General features: G+C 34.7%; 4 protein-coding genes and 1 pseudogene across 12 annotated transcripts; 4 read left to right on the top strand and 1 right to left on the bottom strand.

Annotated features, from left to right (window-relative positions):
- Positions 1 to 121: 121 nt before the first annotated feature.
- Positions 122 to 5,466, top strand: LOC111302228 (phosphatidylinositol/phosphatidylcholine transfer protein SFH13-like). 5 transcript variants are annotated; one of them, XM_089744325.1, is made up of 15 exons: positions 122 to 530; positions 1,082 to 1,181; positions 1,288 to 1,591; positions 1,738 to 1,837; positions 2,074 to 2,340; positions 2,681 to 2,758; positions 2,835 to 2,939; positions 3,023 to 3,072; positions 3,162 to 3,261; positions 3,401 to 3,499; positions 3,587 to 3,700; positions 3,789 to 3,957; positions 4,187 to 4,575; positions 4,671 to 4,745; positions 5,115 to 5,466. In XM_089744325.1, exons 2-15 carry the CDS (start codon positions 1,175 to 1,177, stop codon positions 5,133 to 5,135), a joined length of 1,878 nt encoding a protein of 625 aa, XP_089600451.1. In that variant the 5' UTR covers positions 122 to 530; positions 1,082 to 1,174; the 3' UTR covers positions 5,136 to 5,466. The 5 variants fall into 5 exon arrangements, with proteins under 5 accessions (XP_089600451.1, XP_089600452.1, XP_089600453.1 ...); XM_089744326.1 differs by having other exon boundaries at positions 134 to 662; positions 1,114 to 1,181; XM_089744327.1 differs by having other exon boundaries at positions 218 to 530; positions 1,114 to 1,181.
- A 1,409-nt stretch (positions 5,467 to 6,875) lies between these two features.
- On the top strand, positions 6,876 to 9,149 carry LOC111301509 (GPI-anchored protein LLG1-like). The gene is made up of 3 exons (XM_022897233.2): positions 6,876 to 7,118; positions 7,190 to 7,246; positions 8,527 to 9,149. Exons 1-3 carry the CDS (start codon positions 7,040 to 7,042, stop codon positions 8,886 to 8,888), a joined length of 498 nt encoding a protein of 165 aa, XP_022752968.2. The 5' UTR covers positions 6,876 to 7,039; the 3' UTR covers positions 8,889 to 9,149.
- Positions 9,150 to 10,150: 1,001 nt separating this feature from the next.
- LOC111301507 (putative WD repeat-containing protein C2A9.03) lies at positions 10,151 to 14,783 on the top strand. Of its 3 annotated transcripts, none has more exons than XM_022897230.2 (10): positions 10,151 to 10,280; positions 11,538 to 11,695; positions 11,933 to 12,100; positions 12,201 to 12,287; positions 12,490 to 12,624; positions 12,744 to 12,854; positions 13,321 to 13,412; positions 13,493 to 13,598; positions 13,768 to 13,854; positions 13,966 to 14,783. In XM_022897230.2, the coding sequence occupies exons 2-10, from the start codon at positions 11,558 to 11,560 to the stop codon at positions 14,377 to 14,379; spliced, it is 1,338 nt and encodes a 445-aa protein (XP_022752965.2). In that variant the 5' UTR covers positions 10,151 to 10,280; positions 11,538 to 11,557; the 3' UTR covers positions 14,380 to 14,783. The 3 variants fall into 3 exon arrangements, with proteins under 3 accessions (XP_022752965.2, XP_022752966.2, XP_089600456.1); XM_022897231.2 differs by having other exon boundaries at positions 10,151 to 10,306; XM_089744330.1 differs by lacking the exon at positions 10,151 to 10,280 and adding an exon at positions 10,301 to 11,203.
- Positions 14,643 to 16,152, top strand: LOC111301508 (photosystem I reaction center subunit V, chloroplastic pseudogene; annotated as a pseudogene).
- A 1,228-nt stretch (positions 16,153 to 17,380) lies between these two features.
- On the bottom strand, positions 17,381 to 20,711 carry LOC111301505 (WPP domain-interacting protein 2-like). 3 transcript variants are annotated; one of them, XM_022897226.2, is made up of 3 exons: positions 20,619 to 20,711; positions 19,191 to 20,495; positions 17,381 to 18,303 (listed from the first exon to the last, which is right to left on the bottom strand). In XM_022897226.2, exons 2-3 carry the CDS (start codon positions 20,353 to 20,355, stop codon positions 17,555 to 17,557), a joined length of 1,914 nt encoding a protein of 637 aa, XP_022752961.2. In that variant the 5' UTR covers positions 20,356 to 20,495; positions 20,619 to 20,711; the 3' UTR covers positions 17,381 to 17,554. The 3 variants fall into 3 exon arrangements, with proteins under 3 accessions (XP_022752961.2, XP_022752962.2, XP_022752963.2); XM_022897227.2 differs by having other exon boundaries at positions 19,191 to 20,485; XM_022897228.2 differs by having other exon boundaries at positions 19,191 to 20,451.
- Positions 20,712 to 26,721: the final 6,010 nt, after the last annotated feature.

The following is a 26,721-nucleotide window of genomic DNA, read 5'->3' as shown; positions in this document are numbered from 1 at the left end:
ATACTAGTAGTACTATTTATTTATGTCACTTTTAATAATAATAAATATATAAAAGCATATAATATATATGTAAATAAATAAAACAAGAAAAGGCCACGTATGCAAAGCCCAGCTGGCAAGTAAACCGAAGGAGGCAAAGCAAAGCAAAGCAAAGATCTTTCTCTCTCTCTCTCTCTCTCTCTCTCTCTCTCGCTGGAACCTTCATTGCCTGTTCTGCCTCTCCATTTTCGTTTTCTTCTTTTTAGACAGAGACAGAGCAGAAGTGTGGTTGCATTTTCTTCATTTTGTTTACTAAGAGATAGAAACTGAGATAACAAAAAGTTAAATATAACAATCAGATCCCATCTTTCTAAAGCATTTTTCTTCTTTTTTCTTTCACACTTAATTAGTACTTTTACCATTTTCTCTTCAAACCCCTCCACATTTTCCCGGAAAGTTTCTTCTTCTATTTTTGGTGTTTCTCTCTCTCGTTTCTCGAGAGATTAGCGGCACCTTTGGTTGATTTCATGTTCCGCCTCTGGTGTCACTGGGTGCGTTTTCTTTTTCTTACTTCTTAAATTGAAACGAAAACTTATTCATTAAAAAAAAAAAAGAGAGAGAGAGAGAAAATGGAGGAGGCTAGATCCGTACGATTTCTGTAGCAATAATCAGCATTCTAAGAGGTTGAATGCGTTGCGGCGTCTTCATCTTTTATTAGCTTTAACTGTGCTTTACTCTCTTTTTTAACGGTTTTCACTGTTTCCAGTCTCTCAACAATTATTCATTTTTGTTTTGTTCTACTTGCACTGAAATTTGATGTTTCTTTTTTGGTAGACAGTATATTTTTCATTTTTGGGAATATGATTTTATTTTATTTAAGTTTATAGTTCAACTTCCATAGACATTATAAGCTAAGCTTTACTGATCACTGGGAGAAAAGCTTATTCATTCATGTCCAGCTCTGATAATAATCTATTTTCATTTTAGATTTACTTTTTCATAAATTTTGCTCCTTTACACTTATTGCTTCTTAATGCAAAATGATTCATTTGGATTCGTTAGTTTCAGCTTCTGTTTTCTAATTCTTTTCCACAATGTGCAGAACACGATGATTTTTTTTTTTTCTATTTTCAGTCCAGTGAACAATACTAATAGCTTCAAAGATAAAAGCTTTTCCTTTTAAATTGCGCCTGAGATGTCAGGTATATTAATTAATACTACTATAAATTTGCTAGTTCTTGAAATAATGCATTTCTGTTAGCGCCTGTCTTGCTTAATTTATTTTGATTTTGTCAAAATATTGGAAAGCGGTGGAAGAAATTGGAGCTAATGATGAAAGCAGAGACAGAAGGTCAGATTTTGACAACTCTGAGGATGAGAGAAGGAGATCAAAAATTGGGAATCTCAAAAAGAAGGCTATAAATGCATCCAACAAGATTACTCATTCTCTTAAGAAAAGGGGGAAGAGGAAAATCGATTACAGGGTCCCTTCTGTATCCATTGAGGATGTCAGGGATGCAAAAGAGGAGAGTGCTGTTCATGAATTGCGTCAAAAACTTCTTCTTAAGGATTTGTTGCCTTCTAGGCATGATGATTATCATACTTTGTTGAGGTCAGTTCAGTTGGTGCTTTTAAACACGAGGATGTAGCCTTTGTTAACTTAAGCTGCCAAATTCCACTGCTCTATTTATTGAATGTTTCAAATTAAATCGGGCCAACTCAAGTATGCTGAGAAGTAGTACTACTTTTAACTTGTAGATTCTTGAAAGCTAGAGAGTTTAACATTGAAAAAACAATCCAGATGTGGGAAGAAATGCTTAAGTGGAGGAAAGAGTTCGGAACAGACACCATTTTGCAGGTGAGAAACGTAAGCTTTGTTGTATCTCTTTAATCCAGTCTACAGTGTTAACTAACAAATAAAACCTCAAATGAATGGTTTGCATCATATGGACATGGCCGAATAGTTTTCTGGCACCTCAGAGATTATGTTGCTTTCGTGATTATAATGCGCTGTATATTAGAGCTAGGATTATAGTTTCATGTATCTTTCTTATCATACAAGTTTAACCTTTTGTCGAATCAATCAATAATAAGGATTTTGAGTTTGAAGAGCTGGAAGAAGTATTGCAATACTATCCCCAAGGGTACCATGGAGTTGACAAGGAAGGGAGACCTGTTTACATTGAGCGGCTAGGGAAAGCCCATCCAAGTAGGCTCATGCGTATCACCACCATAGATCGGTATTTGAAGTACCATGTCCAAGAGTTTGAGAGAGCTCTGTTGGAGAAATTCCCTGCTTGTTCGGTTGCAGCAAAGCGACAAATCTGTTCAACAACTACTATATTGGATGTACAAGGACTGGTATTTGGCTCTTATTTTTGACATCCTTTATCAAATTGAAAAGATTTGACAACATCACATATACCCATATAGCAGAACTTTGATTGCATTGTAGCTTTTAGAAAATTTTACATTGCCAATGAATTCAAATTTTTTCTTTTATGTATAGGTCTACCTCTAGAACAGAACATAAAAGCTTAATTTCACGCAATTGGGCCAGTCATATTTACTGTAGAGCCAGTCATATTTACTGTAGAATGTTGAAATTTTCTCCCCTTAGTGGTGGCTGTTTTATTGTTTTATTTAAAGCAGCCTAATGGTAGAATTATAATCACTGATTAAATGTTGTTTTCGAAAGTAGGGCATGAAGAATTTTAGCAGGACTGCTGCAAATCTTTTGGGTGCCATGAGTAAAATAGACAACAGTTATTACCCTGAGGTATCTGATCCGATCCATTTATATTTTTACTTTCTGTTGCCAATAGGCATGTAATTCTTTTTGTATGGCTTTACAGACGTTACACAGAATGTACATAGTCAATGCTGGTCCTGGATTCAAAAAGATGCTTTGGCCTGCTGCTCAAAAATTTCTTGATGCAAAGACTATCGGAAAGATAACTGTAAAGGATATTACTTTAGGCATTCTTTTTATTCCCCTCCTCCTGCTCCACAGTTTACTCAATTTTTTATTTACAAATTGCAGGTTTTGGAGCCCAAATCTCTGGGTAGGCTACTGGAGATCATTGATGCTAGGTCTGTTAATCATCTCTTTTCATTCTTACCTGATATTGAATTCAACCTACTATCCTCCTAAGTCCTTGCTTTTCCTTCACCTCTTTCAGTCAGTTGCCAGACTTCTTAGGAGGGTCGTGTGCTTGCTCTACAGATGGAGGTTGTCTTAGATCCAATAAAGGTCCATGGAATGATCCAGAGATAATGAAGGTAGCCATCCTTTCAATTAAAGCAGTTCTCTTTATGTAATATCATATGCTGCTTCTTCCTCTTAAGCACGAGTTGTTTGTTAGACATGATTTTAGGTTTTACTTTAACTTTTGAGATTAACATGTGGTTCCATTGATAGCTTGTATATGATGCGGAAGCGACATTTGTGAGGCAAATCACCAGAGTATCTAATGATCAGCATAAATATGACTCTTACGTTCAGATAAGGCCATTAAAGGTAAATATTGAGCCTTGTGATCATTGAGCACAACAATGTTCTGTGATTACATCTTCTTTGCTCATGCTTTAACACATAATCTGTCAGGGAAGGATTACTGACACATCAACAACAGAGTCTGGGTCAGATATTGATGTCCAATGTTCTCCAATTGGACGAAGAAGCTCTGCATTTCCTTCTTTGGCACCAGTTCGTGAAGAAGTGAGCTTAAAAAGCAGATAATTATGTTTTATGTGCTAAATAATGTGTTTTTGTGGCTTTTTAATAAAATTGATTGTGATTTATGCAGGTGAGGGTATCAGATCCAAATGCTGACTATAGTTGTGATGATAGTTTCCCTTTCGAGGAGAAAACTATAGACAGTGACCAAGGACTGCTGTATTCCATAGATCCATTGCCTACTTCTAGTAACGTGGATAGCCAATCTCATCAACGAGCATCTTCTTTTTATTTGGAAGGTATTTGAAAATGATATTTTATCAGAGTAATCAGTTTCTCTTCTTTGACGAGGATACTTTAAATTAACCATTGTTATATGGTTTGTTTGGTAGTGCATGGAGGGTGCTTCTAGTTTACTATCTGGTTTCACAGATAGGATGTAGATAATTTACCATATGTTTGGCGGGTGTTCTGTTGTTATTTCCTATCCTTTGCATTTTTTTTTTCTAAGTTGATACCAAATTTCAGGAACTTCAATAATCCATTGGTTTGACACTGTCAAGGAAAAGTTTGGGAGAAAGAATATTCATTCTGTGGCGCAAATGCTTATAGCTTTATTGGTCAGACTAGCTGCCTTTATTTGTACTGTTCTATTTGAATTTTGGAGAAAGCCAAACAATATTCATCCTTTGAATATGACGGAATCCAACATGAATAGCCATTCAAATTCAGTAGCACCAGAAGCTGTTAACAAAGATCATGTTCATCCATGTATAGAACGTCTTCAGAAACTGGAGAATGCATTTGAGGAACTTAGCAACAAGCCTGCTGGAATTCCCATAGAAAAGGAGAAAATGCTTATGGAATCTCTGGACCGGATCAAATCTGTTGAGTTTGACCTTGAGAAAACAAAGCGAGTATGGCTCATCTTACTGGACTGGACTGGACTTTGATTTCAATGATCACAAGTTGTTTTTTTTTTTTTGGTTTTGACAATGGTGTCATGTTGCAGATTCTACATGCTACAGTAATGAAGCAACTTGAGATTGCAGAGTTGCTGGAAAATATACGTGAGTCCAGACGTCGTGTAAGTTCCATTCTTCATAAAATAGTATATTCTACAGTGTTGCAATCTTGAGCATGATCCTGTATTCGGTCTTTAGGAGGTTGCATGTCTTTAGTACAATATCCTGTGATAGGGGCAGCCAAAAGAAGGGATAAGTAATAAGTGAAGCCATTGCATTGTTGACTTTACACCAAATGAAAAGGAATTCAATACCTACTTTGCTTTAACTTTCTATTTGCGAAAGGCAAAGCATGTAGCTAATCTGCTTATGAAAAAGAAAAATGTTAGAAGTGTATGAAATATGAGCTATAGCCTCTAGCCATGCTTTAGAGTTTCAAATGCCGATTTATTCTGTGAGGAGTGATATGGTTGTTGGCATACTTGTTACAGCAACGAAGATTATTCTGTTGATTGACCGTTGTAGACAGAGTAAAGCTAATAGGAGATTTATGCAGACAAAGTATGTCATCTGTGGCTATCTTCGTTCGCGGCACGTGGACATTTTCTTTTTAGCTTTCTTCATCCCCTTTTAACTCCTATCACATAGCTTAAGTTACATTTGAGTTGTACGGATTTTTTTTCTAAATCACAGGTTTGAAATAGTGTAGAAGAAAAAAAATGTGAAATGGATCTTATTACTTACAATGCGGCATGGCATTTTTTAAAAATTTTATTGGAATGACTGGCCATTTCCTACTTAATGTAAAACAGTGAGCATTGTGAATGGAATTTTGAATCCTAACTTATATATATATATATATACATATATATATATATATATATATATTCGGTCTTCCATGGAGAAAGCCTAAAACACACACAGTTAGCTTTCCTCTTATATCCCATTTTCACTATTTCAGACAGGGGGTGACATCCAAGACATCAACATCATCATCCGCTATATCTATAGATAAATGGAAAATATCCTCCCTTCCCTTCACGTACAAGCAAATAGCTTGCACTCTTTTACTTCGAGGGAATTGAGACCGAGAGAGAATATATCTGTCTACAAGTGCAACAGTTACTCGCAAGCTCAAGCCATATAAATTCCCTATTGAAATCAATTTGCTTTTGTCCATTTCTCCTGACCATTAAACACGGATTACCTTCAAGTGCTACAGCTCATCTGCTGGAGCTGAGAGGAGTATCCATTTGCAGGCAATTTTGGAGTAGTGAAGCGTCCACCTCCAGCCCCAGCCCCAGCCCCCAGGGCCAGGACAGATCCTGTACATTAATCTGGTAAGATTATGGATCTTTCATGATTAGCCAATCCACCGGTGAACCTATGCCGTTTTCAGAGGAGTCTTAATTAAAATAGAACCCATTGAACGAAACCATTTGCCCCAGGTGCTGCTTTAAGACGATGCGAGCATTGATGGTTTCATGGCGAGAAAGTGCAAGACCAGCACAAGGCACTTTCTTCTGGCTTGAAATTCCGCCAAAATGAAGATTCTTGAGTCAAGCTTCCCTGATTAATGTTACTAATTGAGTCTACCCCTAAACCCAAAAAGATCACGAAATTAAGTACCAGTTTGTTGTGATTATGCTCATGCAAATGAAAGGGGTGTTGCCCGTAATTTGCATTAGTTTTTTTATGATAATGAATAGTTATAAATAATGAATTTGGTAATCCTTTTTATATGTTTAAATGAAATGAAATAAAAGAATGGTGGGTCGATATTCCTTGTTCCGTTTTTCTTATTTTGCATAATTACATGGCTGGCTCTAGCTGGAAAGCTGACCAAGCAAGCATTTAGGTTATTAAATAATTGCAACCCCACCTTATGGTAGCAGGTTAATGCCTTGGATTTTTTATGCCAAAACTGTAACTATATCAATTTTGAGGTTGGTGGGTGCGAAAGAAATATGCCTCCATTGACTTGTGGTCAATTTTTAAGTTCACCAATTTCAAACACAAAAGTTAGCCCTTTTTGCAGAGAAAATGAAGGTAACAAGAAAATCTAAAGACCCGAATTATATAGTTTACATAATGGGTCATCATCTATCCATAGTTTCCACAATGACTTTTTTCTTTTTTTCCCGGAAAAAGAGAAAGGTGGACTAGAGAGAGAATAAAAAAAAGCAGTCGTGCCTGTGGTTAGAGACACAGAAGACAGACCGTCCTAGTAGGATAGCTTATCATTATTGATAAATGATAAATCGAAATTGAATACCCAGAAGAGAAACAAACAGAAGCTGCAAGAACAAAGAAGGTTGTGCAGTTGGTGCTACTCTGCCCCAGAAACGAGGCTGATCTCTTCGCTGTCTTTTTCTTAATCCACGGCAGAACCTCAAAGAAACCAAAAAAGAAATTGATGGAGACAGAAAAGTCGTTCTCTTGGTTTGCAGTTTTCTTCCTTTTGTTGGTTGTCTCACATTCCACTTCAATTTCAGGTATTTATTCGAAAATTCTACAGCTTCCGAATCCATTGTTCACCTTCTAATATGTGATGATCTGGATGCAGATGTCTTGCTCCACTCTTTCACTTCAACAGGAAGGAACCTCCTTCAGGCAAAGAAAGGTTTTTTCTTTTTTTTTAATTTCCTTTCTGATACCGCAATTTCAATGGTACTTTCTCTTTATGGGTTCAATGTTGTATAGAATTGAACCAACCACTTGTTGGTGAATTAGACAAAGCTTTTGCTACCACATCTGATGCCTTGGGGTGTGAGCCCATTTAAGCTCTTCTCTCTTTAATATTTGATCATATTCAAGGAAATGTATGAGTTTGATTGACGTGCCTGCCAATTCCGTACAAATGATTTAGCCGTAATCTCAGATGATGAAATTCTGCTTTTGTTAAAAATCTCTACCACTGGGAGAATGGAATCGAATTGGGACTTTTCATCTTGTCTTTCTTGTCCTGGAAGTGGAAGCTGTGGTGGAGAAATTCTTTTCTTGCTTTTGCCATTCTGTTTTAATTAAAATCATAACCATCACAACTTTCATTCACAGTTTACCAAAATGATTTCCATCAAACTGAAGACGTGAAATTTGCTGATTAAGGTGTTTATCTTCATAGATGCTTAACGTTGTAATTTGTAATGACAAAAAATGCTGTCAGACAGTGTTTTCTTGGTTCATCTTATAGCTTCAACTCATCTTATTAACGGACCAATTAACAGGGCTTAAGCTTATAATTTATTAAAGCCATTATTTTCCAAGCTCAAAACCAGTAGATCGCTTAATTTCTCTTTTGTGCTCCTGTAAGTTAGCGACTTGTTTTATGGAGCATCCAGTTCTATCGCTCAATTGATGTTGCGTGCAAATTCCTTTGTCTTTCACAATGTCTTCTGTTCCATTGTAAGGGAATTTTTCCAGGTGCATAATGGTGTTGTTCTATGCTAAAGGACACCTTATTCTTGCGCAGATTAGGTCCTATCATTTTCTTTTCTAAGAGCTACATGAGACTAAAGATTTGCAAACCATTGTGGCAAATCTTAAATCATCAGACTCATGCCTTCAATTAGATAATCTCGTACATCTTTCCTTCCCTTTCCATGCTTCACATAATAAGATACCCATATGACAACTGCTCAGCATGGTGATTTTTGAGTGCATATGCGTCTTTTGCTTGGTTTATTCAAAGATTCCAAAAGCGTATTTCATCGCCTTATGGCCTGTGCATCACATAATTTGAATATCAGACGGCACCATTAAAAAAAATTGATTCCATCTTAAGATCTCTGGGAGCTTGTAGTTTATAGATGACAAATTGAAAGCAAACTTTATGTTGGGCTCTGTTATTTAGGTATGGATGGATATTAAACATGATATACTGTTTTGTTACTTTATATGCAGCTTGCCCAGTTAACTTTGAGTTTCAGAACTATACGATTATCACAAGCCAATGCAAAGGACCTCATTATCCACCTGATCGATGTTGTTCAGCATTTAAGGAATTTGCTTGTCCTTATGCGGAACAGATAAATGACTTGACAAGTGATTGTGCTTCAATTATGTTCAGCTACATTAATCTTCATGGCCAATATCCTCCAGGTCTCTTTGCTAGCGCGTGTCGTGAAGGGAAAGAAGGGCTTGCATGCCCTGGCTCACCCCCATCAACATCAGAAAATGCTAGTGGCTGTCAGCTAATATGTAATCCATCTGTACTGCTAATGGCCACAACTGGCTTCGTAGTGTTTTTACTCGTGTTGTTATGAGAGGCTGGAGCTGGAAGTGAATTCCATTTATTCCAATTGTTCCCACTTTCACACGTGAAGATTACAGTATTTTCATACATCAGGTTCAGCGATGCTTTTCTTTGTACTTGTAAAAATGTGGTAGAGATAATAATTTTAGATTTGTCATACTGGAAATTTAATTTATGTACATCATTGGAATGCTACTAAAAGTTGGGGAGAATGGTGCTTTTCACTTGTAATTTGCTTGCAGCCACGAAATGAGTTAATGGTTTTCCTGGATGATCTCAGATGCAAGCATTCTGTAGGCTGGTAATGGCATGGATTGGGTGTGCCCATCGGGCTATGAATAGTTTCTTGGTACGCTGCTCTGAAATGTCTTTAATTCCAATTAATTTATGTTAGTGCATAGAATCGATGCTGAAAATATCCTTGTCTAACCTAAAACTTCATCTCTCCCCTGAAGGAGAAAAGTGGATTTGTTTGGCTTTAGACTTGGACTACATGCCTGAACTAAAGCTGGACTTGGGAGGTATGGGACAGCTGCAGCTAGAGGACTCCGTTCCCTATAGCCTTGTGACACTTGCAACTTACTAGCTACAGATGAAAAATGTAGGGAATAGATAAACCAAATGAAGTTTACTCCAAATCAAAGAGCATGTTTTTAACCAAAGTTGATTTAGGGTTTTATTCTTATGGAAATTATAGTTTATAGATGAGAGTTGGAAAGCATTCCCCTCAATGGGATTTGATCTTTTAACTAAGGAATTGGAAGGGTGGTAAACAGAATCCAAAGTTATTGGGTTGCTTCACCTGCCGCTTACCCTGCTTTAACTTATCCACACTCTCAACTAAACGACTATCACATGCCAAAGCTAAACAGATGAATCACTTCACCAAGTGCCTTTGCGTGCTTCAACCGCGTTATGCTATATTAATCTTTACCCCAAAAAAAAAAAAAAAAGACCTTATTAATATATATTCTTTATTTTAAAATTTATTTTTTTATAATTTCTTGATTAATTTGTGACACTCATTCAATCAAACACTATAATAATAGTAACATGAGAGGATCTATCTTTCACCTCACGAGAATACTGAAAATAAAAGCAGTGAAAAAACCATAAAAAAAAAATAGTACTAATTCCTTTAATCTCGCGATCTTTCCTTCACCCTCCAATTATATTATACTGAATAAAAATAAAATACTACTCTTTTCTCATTTTATTATTATTATTATTATCATATTAAATGCATATATTAGTATAAAAACATTTTCTTTTGTACCGATTAAAATAATTATTAGGTTATATTAATCGTATTTACAAAAAGGTTGCAAATCTGATGCTGACATTTTTGATCTCCAGATCGGAGGAGAAGATCAACTTCCTATAATCTCTTATATTTTAAAAGGTGGATATGATTCATTTTTTGATGTTGTAAGCTTCGATCATGAGTTTCTTTTATTTATTTGCTCATTTATGCTAATCGATTTACAGTTGCGTTTAGAAATTAGCTCGTTATATAAACACTTTTAGCGTTTGCCCTTTATCTCTTTTATGATTATTGTTTTGTTTCTGGATAAGAGTTATTATTTGCAATCGAGTCTTTTTGTTGCATGATTTCTTTGATTTGGGAGTTTAAATTTTGGTTCGAATTTCCATTATGGTTTTATTAATCAGGTCATTTCTTATTTGTGCCCCTTTTTTCCTGTTTTTAAGGGTGTCTGCCATTTAAATTTAGGAAAAAAAAAATAGATACGCGAAATTCACATGTATATGAATTTGATAGAACTTGACTTCTTTCTTGGGCCCCAAAAATCCAGAAGGATGCATTTGCCTGCAAAGGGGAATGTAAAGATAAAAAAAAAAAATCTCAATCTTTATAGGAAGTAAAAGTTTCCAAATTTAGGGACCTGGGAAACGATTTGTAGTCTTGTTTTTCGTATATGTTGCATGATTGAATGAAAAAGCTAATTTCATATCTACCCTAACATGTTTATAGCGTAATTGAATTGAAAATATTGCAAAAATTACTTCAAAATGCAGTATAACATATGTTTCCCGTAAATAACCAATGGTTGGATTGACTGAAGCTATCAATCTCTCAGTAGTTTATCTCCTTCTCATTAGTTTATCTCCTTGCTGATGTAAGTGTTTCAGGCATGTTGAATGTCAGCATAAAACTATTACTTATACGATGGATTTTGTGATTGTTTGGTGCATGTAACTTTTAGATATTTGTTTCCATTTCCCTTTGCTTTTGCAGGGGGTCCTATTCCAACAGCAGATTTGGTTTTCTCTTTAATTGTGACTTGGACCTGGTTTCTAGTCTCTGTTAGTGTCACATTTTCCTGTTCAATATCCTTAAACAGGACCATTAGATCATATCATTTAATTATAATCTTCATTAATGTCATTTTAATGTCTTAAACACTACATTGTTTAAATTGTAACTTGCATGAGTTGTAGTGGCAGTACATGCCATGTTACTGCTATTGCATCATCTGATCAATTATAATCATCACTTTATAGCACAAAGTTTACTCTTAAAAATCTAAGAGAAGACAATCTTCCAATTTAATATTGTGTGACTTTTTCTTTATTGGTGTGGTTGTTATTGTTGAGTACTATTAATTTATTATTGATGCTTGAATTTATATTGCTGTAGGTGTAGTTTTGTCTAGTGGAATGTCCCATTACCAAGATGATGCTGAATACATGGCAGATGAGAATGACATGGAAGACATAGATGATGACGTGGATGAAGAGTTTCATGGCAGAGATATGTCTGGCTCGGACTCTGATGTTGATGAATATGACTACTCGGTTTGTTTTATGTTTTACAAGATTCACATAGGCACTTCTTAAACAACTAAGTTCATGCATCATTAGCTTAGCCAAATATGCAGTATGGCTTCGCTATTTTTAAATCTTTTGAAGTTTTTATTCTAATATTCATGGATTTCAAGCCAGCCTAATGTAATTATTTTAAAATCTTTTGAAGCTTTTTTTCCAGTACTCATGGATTTCAAGCTAGCCTAATGTGACTTGACTGTATTGCAGAATAATAAAATATCTGATACTTCTGCTGCTCAAGCTAGAAGAGGAAAAGACATCCAGGGAATTCCTTGGGATCAGCTTAGTATCACCAGGGAAAAATACAGGCAAACTAGGCTAGAACAGTACAAGAACTATGAGAATATCCCTCACTCTGGAGAAGGCTCAGGGAAGGTAAAAGTCATTATAAGTTGCTTTCTTCCCTTTATGACAATTATTGGATCTAATATTTTGGTAGTAATTGAACTAAGTTGAAATTTCAATTTGTATATAGGATTGCAGAATTACCAAGAAGGGTGCCACATATTATGACTTCAGACTAAATTCAAGATCTGTGAAATCAACAATACTTCATTTTCAGGTTAATGGAAGTTTTCATTTAATTAATATCAGCTATCTTTACCCCCTTAATATTTTGTTATGTCACAGAAGGTTTTTTTATTTTTTTAAAATTTCTTCTCATAACTTGTGATGTTACTGGCCAGTCCTTTCCTTATGGTCTTTCTGTCTGTGTGGTAATCATTGTTGTTGACTGATAAACATATCCATTTGTGGTGATGTAGTTGAGGAACTTGGTATGCGCTACATCAAAACATGATGTGTACCTTCTGTCACATTTTTCTGTCATGCATTGGTCTTCATTGACACACAGGAAGCGTGAAATTCTTAATGTTTCTGGGCATGTGGCACCAGCTGAGGTCTGTGTTCTGGCAGTGATTTAGCTTTTTCTCTGAATTGTCAGTTTTTCCCCTTTTCTTTTCTTTTCTTTTCTTATCTAATTTCCTCTGAGATTGATCAACGTGTTTTCCCCTTTTAGAAACATCCTGGAAGTCTGATGGAAGGTTTTACACAAACTCAAGTAAGTACTCTTGCAGTAAAAGATAAGCTGCTAGTTGCTGGAGGATTCCAGGGTGAACTAATATGCAAGGTATGTATTGTAACTTTTTTCCCCTTAAATCCTTTACTGACAAAAAAGAGATCAGAAAAATGATTAAGCCTTTGTGCTGCAATTGTAGAGCTGTTTTTCTATGCAATATAGCTCTTTCTTGGGTTTTGCTAGTCACTTGAAGTCGACTATTTAGATTTAGCTTTAATATTATTCTAGTTCAATCCATTGTTGGACATATCTGTTTTGCTATAAGATGGATCCGGCTAAATGATTCTATTAAGCTCTTTAGAATTTATGAGCTTTGTTTTCTTGCTCATTCTGTTCCAAAATTTATCAACATCTTCGTCTTGTTTTGAACTATTTATTACTTAAAACTTCGAGAACGCTGCAAAGGCTAAAAATTTATATTGGAGAAGAGCTATTTTTTTTGCTGAGCTCTTGGTTACTGTTGCCCTCTTGCCAGTTATGTTAAGAATTAATTAGTTGATTTTGATCTGGAACGTAGCATTTAGATCGACCTGGAATAAGCTTTTGCTGCAGGACAACTTATGACGACAATGCCATTACAAATGCTGTTGAAATTTATGTTACTCCAAGGTATTTTTTGTTCCCTGATCTGCTGGGGCATCAGTCACATTCAACCTGAACCTAATTTTGCTTTGTTTTTGAATTATCAGTGGTGCAGTTCGCTTTACGGCCTCAAATAATGATTGTGGAGTCAGAGATTTTGATATGGAGAAATATCAGCTTTCTAAGCATTTTCATTTTCTTTGGCCAGTCAATGTAAGTTCCTTATATTGGGATTCTTGTTTTTGATTGGTAAACATACACTTAATATTATTCCATGTAAAATTTTTTATTTGCAATATGCTAATTATTGGTTCTATTAATACTGTAAAGACACACGGTGAGGATAAATACCATTACCTCTGCTTATTTGTTGCTTTTGCAGCATACTTCTCTGAGCCCTGATGGGAAACTTCTAATAATAGTTGGAGACAACCCTGATGTTATGTTGGTGGACTCTGACACGGGGAAGGTAATTATTTGCTTGGTTTTTTTCCATGAATGGTAAATGCATTATCTTTTGCATTTTTGGAGAAAGCAAAGGCTAGCATGTGGCATCGGCTGATTTCCAATTACATTGCAGACTGTTATGCCCTTGCGTGGACACTTGGACTACTCATTTGCATCAACATGGCACCCTAATGGTGTCAATTTTGCAACTGGGAACCAAGACAAAACTTGCCGAATCTGGGATGTCCGGAACATGTCCAGGTCAATTGCTGTTCTTAAGGGAAATCTTGGAGCAATACGGTCCATTCGCTACACATCTGATGGTAAGTACATGGCAATGGCTGAGCCTGCTGACTTTGTGCATGTGTATGATGTGAAAAGTGGGTATGAGAATGAGCAAGAAATCGATTTCTTTGGTGAGATATCTGGTCTATCCTTTAGTCCTGACACAGAGTCTCTCTTTATTGGTGTATGGGATCGAACATATGGTAGCCTTCTTGAGTATGGCCGTCGGAGGAACTACTTATACCTTGATTCCTTAATGTGAGTTGATTGTGCAGTATGCAAAATAAGCATGTCGCTGTGGGGGTTGATGGTTTTCAAGGAACTAAGTAACTTTCCAAGTAGTAGAAGAGGTTGTAGATGTAAATGTAAAATGTATTCTGTACCTTTATGTGATTGCTGTTCAATTAGATTTTAGTTTTCTACCACTTGTGGAGGTCAATCATCATAAGATGTTAATGAGAGGGGATGTACAGAAAGAAGGCTGGAAAGAACTGTTCATGTGAACAAGAAGAATGAAAGAGAACTATGGTTGCCTTGGGAGCTAGACAATTTTATGAGCGGTTTGCTTTGAAAGTATGAGTGTCTTTTACCCCCTTACATGTGTCACTTCTTTCATCCTATGTTTTTTTTTTTTTTTTTAATGAATTGGGATTCAATTGACTGTGATCCTCTTCTCCAGGATAATTTGAGTTTTTGCATTTTCATGATTTTAGGCCGAAATGAGTTTTAACTTGTACTGTTTGTACATAATCAACCTAACCTCAACCATACGCAGGCATTTTCTAAATGAGCTGAACTAAACGTTCACTCTCCATACGAATTGCAGCTGCACGTAATTCAGTTACGAGTTGAGCTTGAACCATATTTCAGATCCCTATTTTGCAAATCAACCATGTTTTAACTTTTAATAGAGCCAGCAGGTGCAGGGTGCTTAATACAAATCGATAACTAAAGTAGGCATTTTTATTTTACGTAAAATTCTAGAGGTAAAAACAGTTCTAACTTCGGAGTATATGAACTGAATCTGACCTGAATCGATCAAACAACTTTCTGATCAGCAGTTATACGCTTTACCATTGTGCGACGGATCCTTAATTCAATTCAACAATCCCTTGTTTAACAATATTTCTAAATTAAATTTCTCCAATTGTCCAATAAGTGTTCAGCTGTTGCCATTTCGAAATAGTAACCAAAATCTCTGATCCAAAAGATACCAATGAAACAAAGCCAAATCGACATCCAAAATCTTTCTCCCACCATTCCCATCCTCGCAATCCCACTCTCCTCCTTCCTACCACCACTTGTTTACCATATGATCTTTTCTACACTACTTCCCCAAATCATCTCCTACAAAATCTAAATTTTTTTTTCACTATCCAATACCCAAAAGCCTCTCTCAACCCACATTCTGCAGGCACCTTGGCAGCCTCCTCATCAACTTTGTTCACCCCCATCTACTCCGCCATCCAAAGGAACCTTGGCACCCACCATCTCATTCCAAGGACTAAGGCCCTTCACCAAGGCCAAATCCTCGTCTAAGGTCACTAACATTGCCAGAAACTCATCTGGTTGGCTTGCTGTCAACGCAGAGCTTAGCACCCCAATAGTGATAAGCCTCAGCACGGGTCTATCCCTCTTCTTGGGTAGGTTAGTGTTCTTCAACTTCCAAAGAGAGAATGTGGCCAAGCAAGTGCCTGAGCAAAACGGGTTGACCCACTTTGAGGCTGGGGGACACACGAGCCAAGGAGTATGTTGGCCTTCTCGAGTCCAACGATCCTGTGGGATTCAACATCGTGGATGTTCTTGCTTGGGGGTCCATTGGCTATGTTGTTGCTTACTATATCTTGGCCACATCCAGTAATGACTATCATCCCAAGTTCTTTGGCTCCTAAACCTCTTCTTCTTGTGCTCTATTTGATTAAAACCGTTGTATAGTTTTCAGTATTAATTAGATGGGGTTGGGGACGTTGCATCTCTTGTTTCTGAATTCTTACTTTTTCTCCTGCTAATTTCGGGGTTTTAATTGGTTGGCAAAAATGCAATGGGACTGTATCTTTTTGTGCTGATGAGATTGCTGCGAACTTCTCCATCTTCATTCCTAATTCATTCCATATGGTAGTAGTAGTATTTTTGCAAGTATATATGATTCCAGCATCAAATCAACAGCTAGCAGAGCTAGCTGTTATGTATGCATGTATGTACGCATGTTAGAATTTACAACTAAACCAAGCATCGATGATCCATTGAAAGAGTTAAACTCCGATATCCTCTGGCAAAATTTACCACTAACTGGATTTTTAATCGTACGTCCAGACGAGAGACAGAGAGAGAGAAGGTAACAGGGCTGGATGAGTTTTTCTCTTCATTCCATTTAATTATAATTATATATCCCTAATGACTGAACAACTAATAATACCAGGCGGAAACAAATACTAGTACTTATTGATTATCGAGCAGAACATTATCTTATATCTATACCAAGAAAATTAAAAATGGAAATTAATTATTAATATTGAGCGCAGTTTTATTGGTTTATTATAGCGTTTTACCTTGAAGGACGAATACTTTGGTGTCAAAATGTATAAACTGTCACCATATTCACCATGGGGTCTTCTAGAAAAGATTTCAAGGAACAATTACTTCACGTCAGCTAATTTTTTCTATTCAAATCATATTACTTAATCATATTAATAAAAAAAAATTATTTATTACACATCTAATGCATGAAACTGTTGAAATAAATATTTATCATATATATATATATATAATTTGAATGAAAGAGATAGACTGTCGTGAAATAACTGTTTTATTATATATTACCTTTTTGGGACTGCTTTCCCATTCAAATTATATTTGTATATTGAGAAAGTATGCGATGATAGCCTAATGATACATAAAGTTGATTTGTTCGAGAATTTAAGGCGCCAGCCCAGCAGCTTCAGAATTGGTATTTCTTCTCGAGGGTTAAAGATTGATGACAATATCTGAATGATCTAGAATCGAATCCTCGAAACTTCAATGCCTCAAGCGGCAGGAATTAGTATCCCATGACCTCTTCATCTCCAATATTACAAAGTTGATGCTAAAAGCTATCTTACTCTAGCAGCACATAATCTCAGACATTAATTGTACATACACAAAGCCAAGCCAGCAGCACACCTTGACCATGTATTCTCAGGCCAAGATACACCAACAATTTGAGGCGATAAAATATGTCTAGTTTAGAATTGCAGTATACTTGCCAGAAAAACAATCTTGTAGGTAAGTACAAATATTTGGGGAGGAGCTCAAATCAAGAGTTTTGAAAAGGTTTCCACTTTTAACAGAAGAGGGGAAAAGGAAAAGAAATGGCTCTAATTATAACAACAATGAAATCTTACAATTGGATCATTGCCTAGAAACATTAATACACCAAAAAAGGACCTATTTTGTTTAACTCATGTGGGAACAACCACCCCTGAATGGGGTGACAACTGCAACACAACGAACCAAAGCACTAAAACCAGAAATACCAACTGTGTAAAAAAGCATGCCGTAACCTTACATACCCTCCTCTGCATCTTCAAAACCTCTTCAGTGCCTAGAACATCTCCACAATACTTTTCCAACTCCTCAGATTGTTTCTTTAGCATTGCAGCCTTGCTTTCTGCCTCTCCAAGTTTATTCAGCGTCTGTGCTTGCCCCCCAGCCAATGATATTTGTTCTTCAAATAGTGTGATTTGATTGCCCAAAGAAACTCTCAACTTCTGTACTGCCCCGTTTAAAGCTAGAAACTCAATTTCAGCCTCCATTTTCTGTTGAAAGAGACCCTCAAGGTCAAATTCCATTTCTCTATATTTATCTTGCTGCAACTCTGCAGTGCCTCCTGATTCTTCCTTCCTTGACATGCTACTGTTTACACTGGTTTCCAGTTCAGAAATCCTTGATTCCTTTGCCTGCAATACAGCCCTTGCTTCCTCCAGTTTGCTCTCCAAATATTTTACTTTCTGAGTTAAAGTGAATGCCACAGTTTCCAAGGAGCCTGCAACACTTTTTCTTATCTTTTCAGAAGCTAATTGGTCAGATGAGCTAGTTTCATGGACTTCCTTATCAGCAAAAGTAGAACCCACAGTAACACTGTTAATGTTAACTGAATCATCATGTAGAGATGTAGGTTCCTTTCCTATCTCCCCTAATTTCTTGACTTCTGCAAGGAAAAATTGCTCCATCAAACTTAATAAAAACAGGACAGAGTCAACAATAATGCTAGCATGAATTGACCAGTATTTTGTAAAATAGACAATCAACATTAACTTCACCATGAAAGAACAAGCACTAAACATGTATGTCATAGTCCTAGACTCTTTCATATGATTAAATTTTAACCATCAAATATCCATTATGCATTTGAGACCACCCAAACATGTGTGACAATGCCATTATAACTCCTATTCCTCTCTGACTTCCCACAACTCATTTTCTGCATGCATTCCCTATTCACAACCCTCAGCTAACATTGACCAAAAAGGCAAAAACCAGAAAAAATCATTGGTGTTCTCCCATAAACTGAATTTAATTACTGTTGCTCTGGTTGATCTTATTCCTGATTATATCGGGACATCACCAGATACTTACCGGTGCTATCAATAGTTAATTATTAATACACGATTCACTAACTAACTTAACATAATATAATCAGAAGTTCCCTTCCGCTATTTGCATTAGCTTTCACAGCCTGTGTTGACTGTGGCCTGCTTTATTAAGATGCTTGTTCTAGACTTATCTAAGATACCTGAAACCAGTTCAACCTGGAACATGCACGGAGACTTTATGAACAACAGCTATTTTTAATCTTTGTCCCAACTCTGAAACAAAGGAGGACATAGTCACCAACTGCTTTAAATAAATACTTACAGAAATATTTCTGAGGATTGTTAAATAAATAAGCTAACTAAAATATGAACAAATTAAGAGATGCAGCACGGTCATCGAGCTGGATTTGGGGGACACATAATGCACTACTTATGAGTAATAAGAATATATTAGAAAACCACGAGAAAGGTTTATCAAAGTTATCAGAAAGATATCACACACCATTTTCGAAGGCTTCCTGGACAGATTGGAAGGCAAGAATAGACTCGAGCAACGGGTCTTGATCTGGTGAAGGCCGGTGATTCTCACTTTTTTCTACCTTAGCCTCCCAAGATAAATCTGCAGCTAAATAATCTGGTGGAAGTTCTTCAATTTCACCAGAATTTTCTTTCCTATAAGCAGTTTGATCTTCCTCACTGATTTGGTGTTCGCCTTCATGAGCTTCATCACTATTTTCCCCATCACAATTCATGGACTTTCCACTTTGCTTTCCATTACTTGTCACTGAAAATGGATCACGCACAAAGACAAAGTTGAAGCTTCTTGAGTCAGATTCCATACTGGAATGAGATTTTTCCTTCTTAATTTTGCCCCTTTCTCCACTAGGCTTCTTACTGCTTCCACCACAACCCTTTCCCTGTTGAACTCTTTGACTTGAATTACCTACACTCCTCCCACTTAAATTCTTCATCAGGTTTTTCTGGTGCACATACCCCGAAACTGCAGGCAGGTCATACCTCACCTTTGGCACACTAGCTGCTGTAGATGACTTGCTACTAGGGTCCTCACTATTTTCTGAATCTGTAGCAGCAGCAAAAGCAGCCCCAACTGCCAACCTAGAATCTAAATGGGGGCTAGGCATCATGAAACCATGAGCAACACTAGCGTTCTTCAACATATTCACCGGTCCAACAGGACTCTCACTATTCTGCTTGATCTCAGGTGATGTCATATGTTGAGGTTTGGTTGGATTTGCTGAACCAGACAAACCCCGCTTCAATATTTTACTGCTGTCCGTAGTGGCAGTGGGATCCTTAACAAAGTTTCTCTTGATACGCCTCCATTTCTTCAAGCCATAACCTTTGGTGGTAGAAGGTGATGGTCCACCAGAAGATTTAGATGCTAAAGGAGGTGAATGCATTGGCTGCACAACCTCAACAGTACCCTTTACATGATAATCAGCTGTCAAAGCATTGGAACCGACTCTTTCATCAGTTGCTAACATCCGAGTCTCGTTATCATTTGCAAAGGACCTATCATCCTTAATATTGTAAACATGGATATGGTTATCCTTGATCATATTGTTATCAACATGAGGTAAAGTGTGTTGAGTGGCTTCATTATACTTCACAAATTCAAGCTCAGAACATTCACTTTCCGGATACATTAACTATTGATATGGGTTTGGCTCAAGATTTACTCAGATCAAGATCAAGAACAATAAGTATCATTCCAGTAAAATCATGTCCAAGTCAACCAAAATCTGGAAAAAGACACGAAATAAACCCAACCATTCTCTACAAGAATCTTGAATCAAAATTCAATTAATGAATCTTTTTCTAGGCATATGTATAAATGAAAGCTCACTAAAGATTGAATTCAAATAAAAAAAATGGGGAAATAGAAAAAAGTGAAATTCGGGATATGTACCTTTTGTATAGTCAAAGGAATATGTTGTGTTAGATGGAAATGAGGGTTTGGAATTGGAGAAGATGATGATAAATTGAAGAAAATGGGAAACCCTAAATTCGAGTTAGATTTGCAGTTATATAGGAGGCCATGAGATTATTGGGAGTGAAATTATGGTATTAGTAAATATTTTGAAAATTATAATTAAATAAATAAATAGAAAATAGTACAGTAGGAGCAGAAGACCCGAAGTAGTAAAAACCAATAAAACTTTTCAAAAAAATATAAATAAATAAATAAATAAATGAAAATGAAAGTGGGGCAGTGGCCCACATGGTGGTTGGGCCCACACTCAAACCGACCCAAGTGGGCATTGCTGGCCGCTGATCTGATATGGATTTTGGAATTACAACATGGTGGTCCGAACTGTTATTATTATCAATGCTAGCCGACAGGTCCACTTGCGAGTTTATTTTAACTATGAAAATAAAATTTTTTATATGAAGAAAAATATATTATTAAAATGATAAAAGTTGAAGCCTAAATTTACAGCATAATAATGAAGAATTATTATTATTATTATATTAATACTAATTAGTAAATGTACTAATAATAATATTAATATACTATTAATATTAATTTACTAATAGTAATAATAATAATAATAATATAATTTTGCTTTCTTTCAACACTATTAATTAGTAAATGTATGTTTGATTCAAAAATTTTCTTCCGCAAACAAATAAAATTTTTCTTTTTTATATATTTATGTGGAAAAGAAGACGAGGGTTATAGACTTAGGGTATCTTTTGCGAATTAATTGTACGTAAACTAATCAACTTCAATTAATTTTTCAATAACTGATCTATATATGATTACGGTCATAGACAGGAGGAGGAGCTTAATAATTTCTAATCTATTGCCGAAAGAAAGAGATCAAGCTCTAGGATTAGGGAAGTCAAGCCCCATGGCCATGGTTCTAATGGCCTTAAGTTAACAGCCTTCCTTCCACATTAACAAAGATATACAAATTAATACAAGCTTTCTACGTACAGGTACATGGTAAACTTAATGTTCAAAACCTCACAGACCCAACCCAACATTCGATTCCCATTCCTCTCTCTACAGCTTGCTTTTGAGAGAGAGAATTAAGGCCATTCAGGATTTGCAGCAGAGGGTTTCTCTTCTTTTCCATTGCCTGAATGTAAAACAAAGCTGAGTTTATTATAAGTAAACTTCTATTCTATTGCATCATCAGTTTTCTAGCATGGATATATGAAGTTAATGAAACTAATTAAGCACTGCTTTACACGCTTGTTATATTATATATATATATATATATATATATTTGTCTTAATTTGTTAAACATTAATCAGTAAGTATCATCCATTTAAGTCTGAATGATTCCCGTCTCCAGCAAATAATAACTAAATGCTTATATATAGCAGTTTAATTATGTACATGGTTTAATGGACTGTTATCCTCTTTGTTAATATATATACTTCCGGTTACATCTACTCCAACATGGGCACAAGAAAACATGTCTAGCGAGGCCCATAATATGAATTAGCCAGATAAATCACATGCAGATTTCCAGCGTGTGAAGGCTTCATTATTGCATTCATTTATCTTCTGCCATAGACTTTGGTCAGAGCCATTCACGGTCAATTATATCTATTACTCATCCATCACCACCATTCTCATACACAATCTGATGATACACCAAGTAGTTCTCACCCATCAGACCAATTTGAATACTCTGACAACCTGTGTTCCGGTCCCAGAAGCTGCTCCACGCATGTCATTCTCATTTCTAGCTAGCTAGTGCCTCGAATTTCTTTCTCAAAAACTCATGTTTCTACGGCTTCTATTGCCAAACTTAGGACTTGCGATGTTTTCATTGGCTTCCACGTCGGTCGAAATCTAAACTTTGCTCGCTTCCACAATTGGCTTAAGTTAGAGCTGCAGCTTTAGTGAATTGCTTGCTTAATTTGTTGCAGATAGAGGCATAGAGCCAAGTGTTCAGATAGTGAGAGCCATGAGATTGTTGACTGAGTCATATGTGTTATGTCTTGGATGTGATATTGATTAACGCAAATAAATTGAAGAAGAAAAAAAATTTAGCTAGGCTTGAAAAATTATCTTATGATAATAGTTTCTTTACTTACGTGTACTTGAAAGCGTTATTTACACAATACAATGTCAAAATTAAAGAAAAACAACAATGCGTTTCAAGGTTTTTTAACATATTTGTACTAAAAACCAAAACATTAGAATGAAAGAGAATGATTTAATTATTCAAATGATTGTATGTAAAATTGTGTTAAATAAACATTAATGAAAATATTTATAAACCCCAATAATGTTTAAAACACCTCTTTATGAAAAAAAAAAAAAATCACCACTTTTAGAATGAAGCATTAGGTTCAACAAATAAGATTTTAAAATTTTCAATAATGGTATTCGAATGCCTGAGCCATGACATTCGAATGATACAGGCAAATCTTCATACAGAATTTGAAATCCTGCATGGCACTAATTCGACTGCCACCCCAAAAGGGGTCAATTGCTCTTGCTAATTTTATTCCAAAGTTTATTTTCATACTCCTAAACTTCATTTATTCAACACAAATGCAATAAACACTTAATAAACACTTTAGAAAACATGTATTTAGGTTAATACATACAACAATCTCCTATTTATTACTAAAAATACAAATGTATGCAATTTTTAGAAAAAATGCAATTTAATTCTTATGCAAAGTGAACTTCTAAAAATGACCAAGGTTTGAATCTTTAAATTAAATATAAAACACAAGAAAACATATTTACACCTTACACTAAATCATGTGTTCCTCCTAAAATAACGTATTAATGGATCTTTGCTTTTATCTTGTACTAACAAGTACTCTTAAGAGTAATCGAAAATCCATAAGAAGTGGTCCTCACTTTTCCACTTGCAAAAGTAGGCTTATGAAGACTGTTTTACAACTTTTTTTTTTTACTTTACACTCTACTCAAAAGCTATAAGTCTATTAAGGACTTTTGTCCAATCTTTTACCGTGGAATTACGATGCATCTGGATATGAAATTTTATAAGAAATAGTCTTTAATTACTCCTATTATTTCAAAGATTGCTGCATAAGAAATTTCATATATCTTGCATATAAATTTTTTGAATAATTCATAATTGATATCATTTTGAACTCTCATACACAATGATTTTCAAATGAGTAGATTATCTTTTAAACTTAAAATATCAATTTCTTAATTGAAATCAATGAGGTAGACTTAATATCAATCAAGATTATCTCTAGTAGCCGGTGTTAGTCTCATACCACTCATTGTGTCAACAATTTTATCAAAAGATAAAGGTTTTGTATGAGAATCTACTAACATTTGATTTGTAGGTTATACCTTACCTACCTTTATCCACATGATTGTTTCTCATAGCAAAGTATTTGCTTCTTTTAAACAATCTTTGATCTTTGTGCTGTAAATCATAAATTGATCACCACAATCTATAATGATTTGCATCACTTAAGATAAATAATCATTTGTGGATTTGGAACTCAAAATTTCCAAATTCCAATTTACTTACAATCTCATTATTTTCGCAATGATAAATTTGTAATCTATCTTTTTGAAACTAATATATCCATGTAATAGCCTGACTTTGATTCCAGTCTCTTCATTTGTTTTACCTTGTGATCTTATTATCTTGAATAACCTACCTTTTTACTTGATGAATGTATAAATTTTATCGAATTCATAATTGAGGACAACATCTCTACACTTTCATTTGATGCATTTCAAGCTTGTAGCTTGGAGTAACAAATATAATTCCTATAGAAATAAATATAATAACAAGAGAAAAAATTTTCAAGTTATGATACAAGCTCAATCTCAATAGAAAAGTTGAGTTTTAATTGTTCACAATGTAAGAATTTGTATTTTCCTTGGATTATATAGGAAATGCCACTGCTTTGTTCAATTACTAATGCTTTATGATCTAACCAGTTGTTTGAAAACAAACTCCTATAGCAAACAGCGGAAAATGTAGCATGCATTTTATAAACTGAAAAGGAGGGGCCGGGCGGGATGTATTATGGACTGTGTCTGAATTCCGAGATAAGTTTTGTCTCTAACATGGAAAGCACTGTGATGAGTAAAGCGAGTGATCCACTCGCAAGTTCTAGGTAACGTCGATATCTATCCCATTGGCTTTAAAAACATGCAGAATAATTTTGTGGGAATACCCATTGGCAGATATCCATCGAGGCCAGTTCTCCGATGCCTTTGATAGCCATTGTTATTCCATTTAATTTTATTAACTTGTTGCATTAATAATTTACCGAGTTGCATATATATATATATATATTATATTATATTAGTGGTAAAAAAGATGTTGATTTTCTTTCCTAGCTACTATAATTCTATTATTAATTAATTAATACTATATTCATGAAATGATAAGAAAGTTTGATAGATAGATCCTTCTAAGAAGCCAAGGTATGCCAATCATAAATTTAGAAAAGATCTATGTTTAACTAATAATTTCTCAATGACCAAGTATGAGCTAGCTTCAGAACCTCTAGAATTACTTCACAACTTAATTGACAAAAGTATTCTCTACCAACAAATGATTTTTTTTTAATTTTTGCATCTAAACCCTAATACCTATTATTTAAAAAAATCAGCAAAAAGTTAGGGCTAAATGATTGACTTTGAGTTTTATGATTTCGAATTATCCGTTGGGTGCAATCATTTTTGCTTTGTAAAATATAAAAATATATAATAAGCATATAATATTTTATAATTCATTAATTTTAAATAATTGATCATTTAAAGTGAAGTTAAGATTTAAATTATAGTTTTTTATTGAATTGAATAAGGATTGTTTTTTTTTTTTTTTGGATTTTATTATTTTAAATTATCCATTGGAATGAAATTATTTTTGCCTTATAAAATATTAAAGATATAAAAATATATTATTTTACAATAAAATAGAAGATAGTGTTAGTGTTTAGTTAGAAACAAATGACATTTGAATACTATGTGATTTGACTTTGACCATGATAATGAACATTTAATTTGAGGCTTTTGTCTACAGTTGACTGAATGCTATAGACTTTTTCTGTGCATTAACCCTAAGATATTAACATATGTCATGTCGTTTCATTTGTAAACAATCAATTTCATTGTTTTAACCAGCTTAATCGTCAACAGATCATATGAATTGTATACTACTATTACTGGTAAATATTAAATGTTGCTGGCCAACTAGGCAATTACGTACCATAATCTACACTTTGTTTTATTTTTTGTGGCATTTAATTACAATTAGCGACTAGGCAACTTCCATGCTTTTCAGTCGGAATGACTTTGTCCTCACATCTCATTATAATTAGCTACAACAATTAAATGTGATTAATTATTATATATATACAGTAAATAAAGTCAACAGTAAAAGCTACACCACTTGCTCTTGTTTGCGTTTTTGAGTGTCCTACAATATTCCCACATGCAACTTCATTTGGTTTCTAGCTACTCAGTGATGAAGTAAGAACGTACGTATTCATATATTAAATTATATTATATAAATATATAAATATTTTTTACATTATATTATTTAAAGATTTTTACATTATATTCATTTAAAATGTAATTAAATTGATTCATACAATTATCTTAATATATAGCATATAATATTTATGAAATTCAAATTTTAACACTTACAATCTTATATCATTAGATTACATTTTTTTTTTGTATTAAAAAAGTATACTTCAAAAAAAAAAATAGTATGATATAATCATTCTTAAATTTATAAATTGAATTGAATATTGTTCTTGTTTTTGCTTTGTTTTATTTTTTTTATTTTTTTTATTTTTTTTATGTCTACAAGATTTGAGGATTAGGGAGAAAATGATTTGGTTCAAACCCAAACCTTCATATTCTCTTTAAGACTTCTTTGTCATTAGATCAAGAGGTTGAAGTCTGTTTTTGTTATTTATCTAAGTAAACATTACTTTCTATAAATCGCATCCTCCAACTAAGATATTTTTAAATAAAAATTAAATATTTTATAATGTTAATATTTTAATTATAATAATATAAAAGT

The sequence above is a fragment of the Durio zibethinus genome, chromosome 15 (genome assembly GCF_047325235.1).
Source record: "Durio zibethinus cultivar Kanyao isolate XHJ-2024 chromosome 15, ASM4732523v1, whole genome shotgun sequence".
Lineage (NCBI taxonomy): Eukaryota > Viridiplantae > Streptophyta > Magnoliopsida > Malvales > Malvaceae > Durio > Durio zibethinus.
The sequence above is the reverse complement of the archived record's forward strand: the minus strand, read 5'-3'. Positions and strand labels throughout refer to the sequence as shown.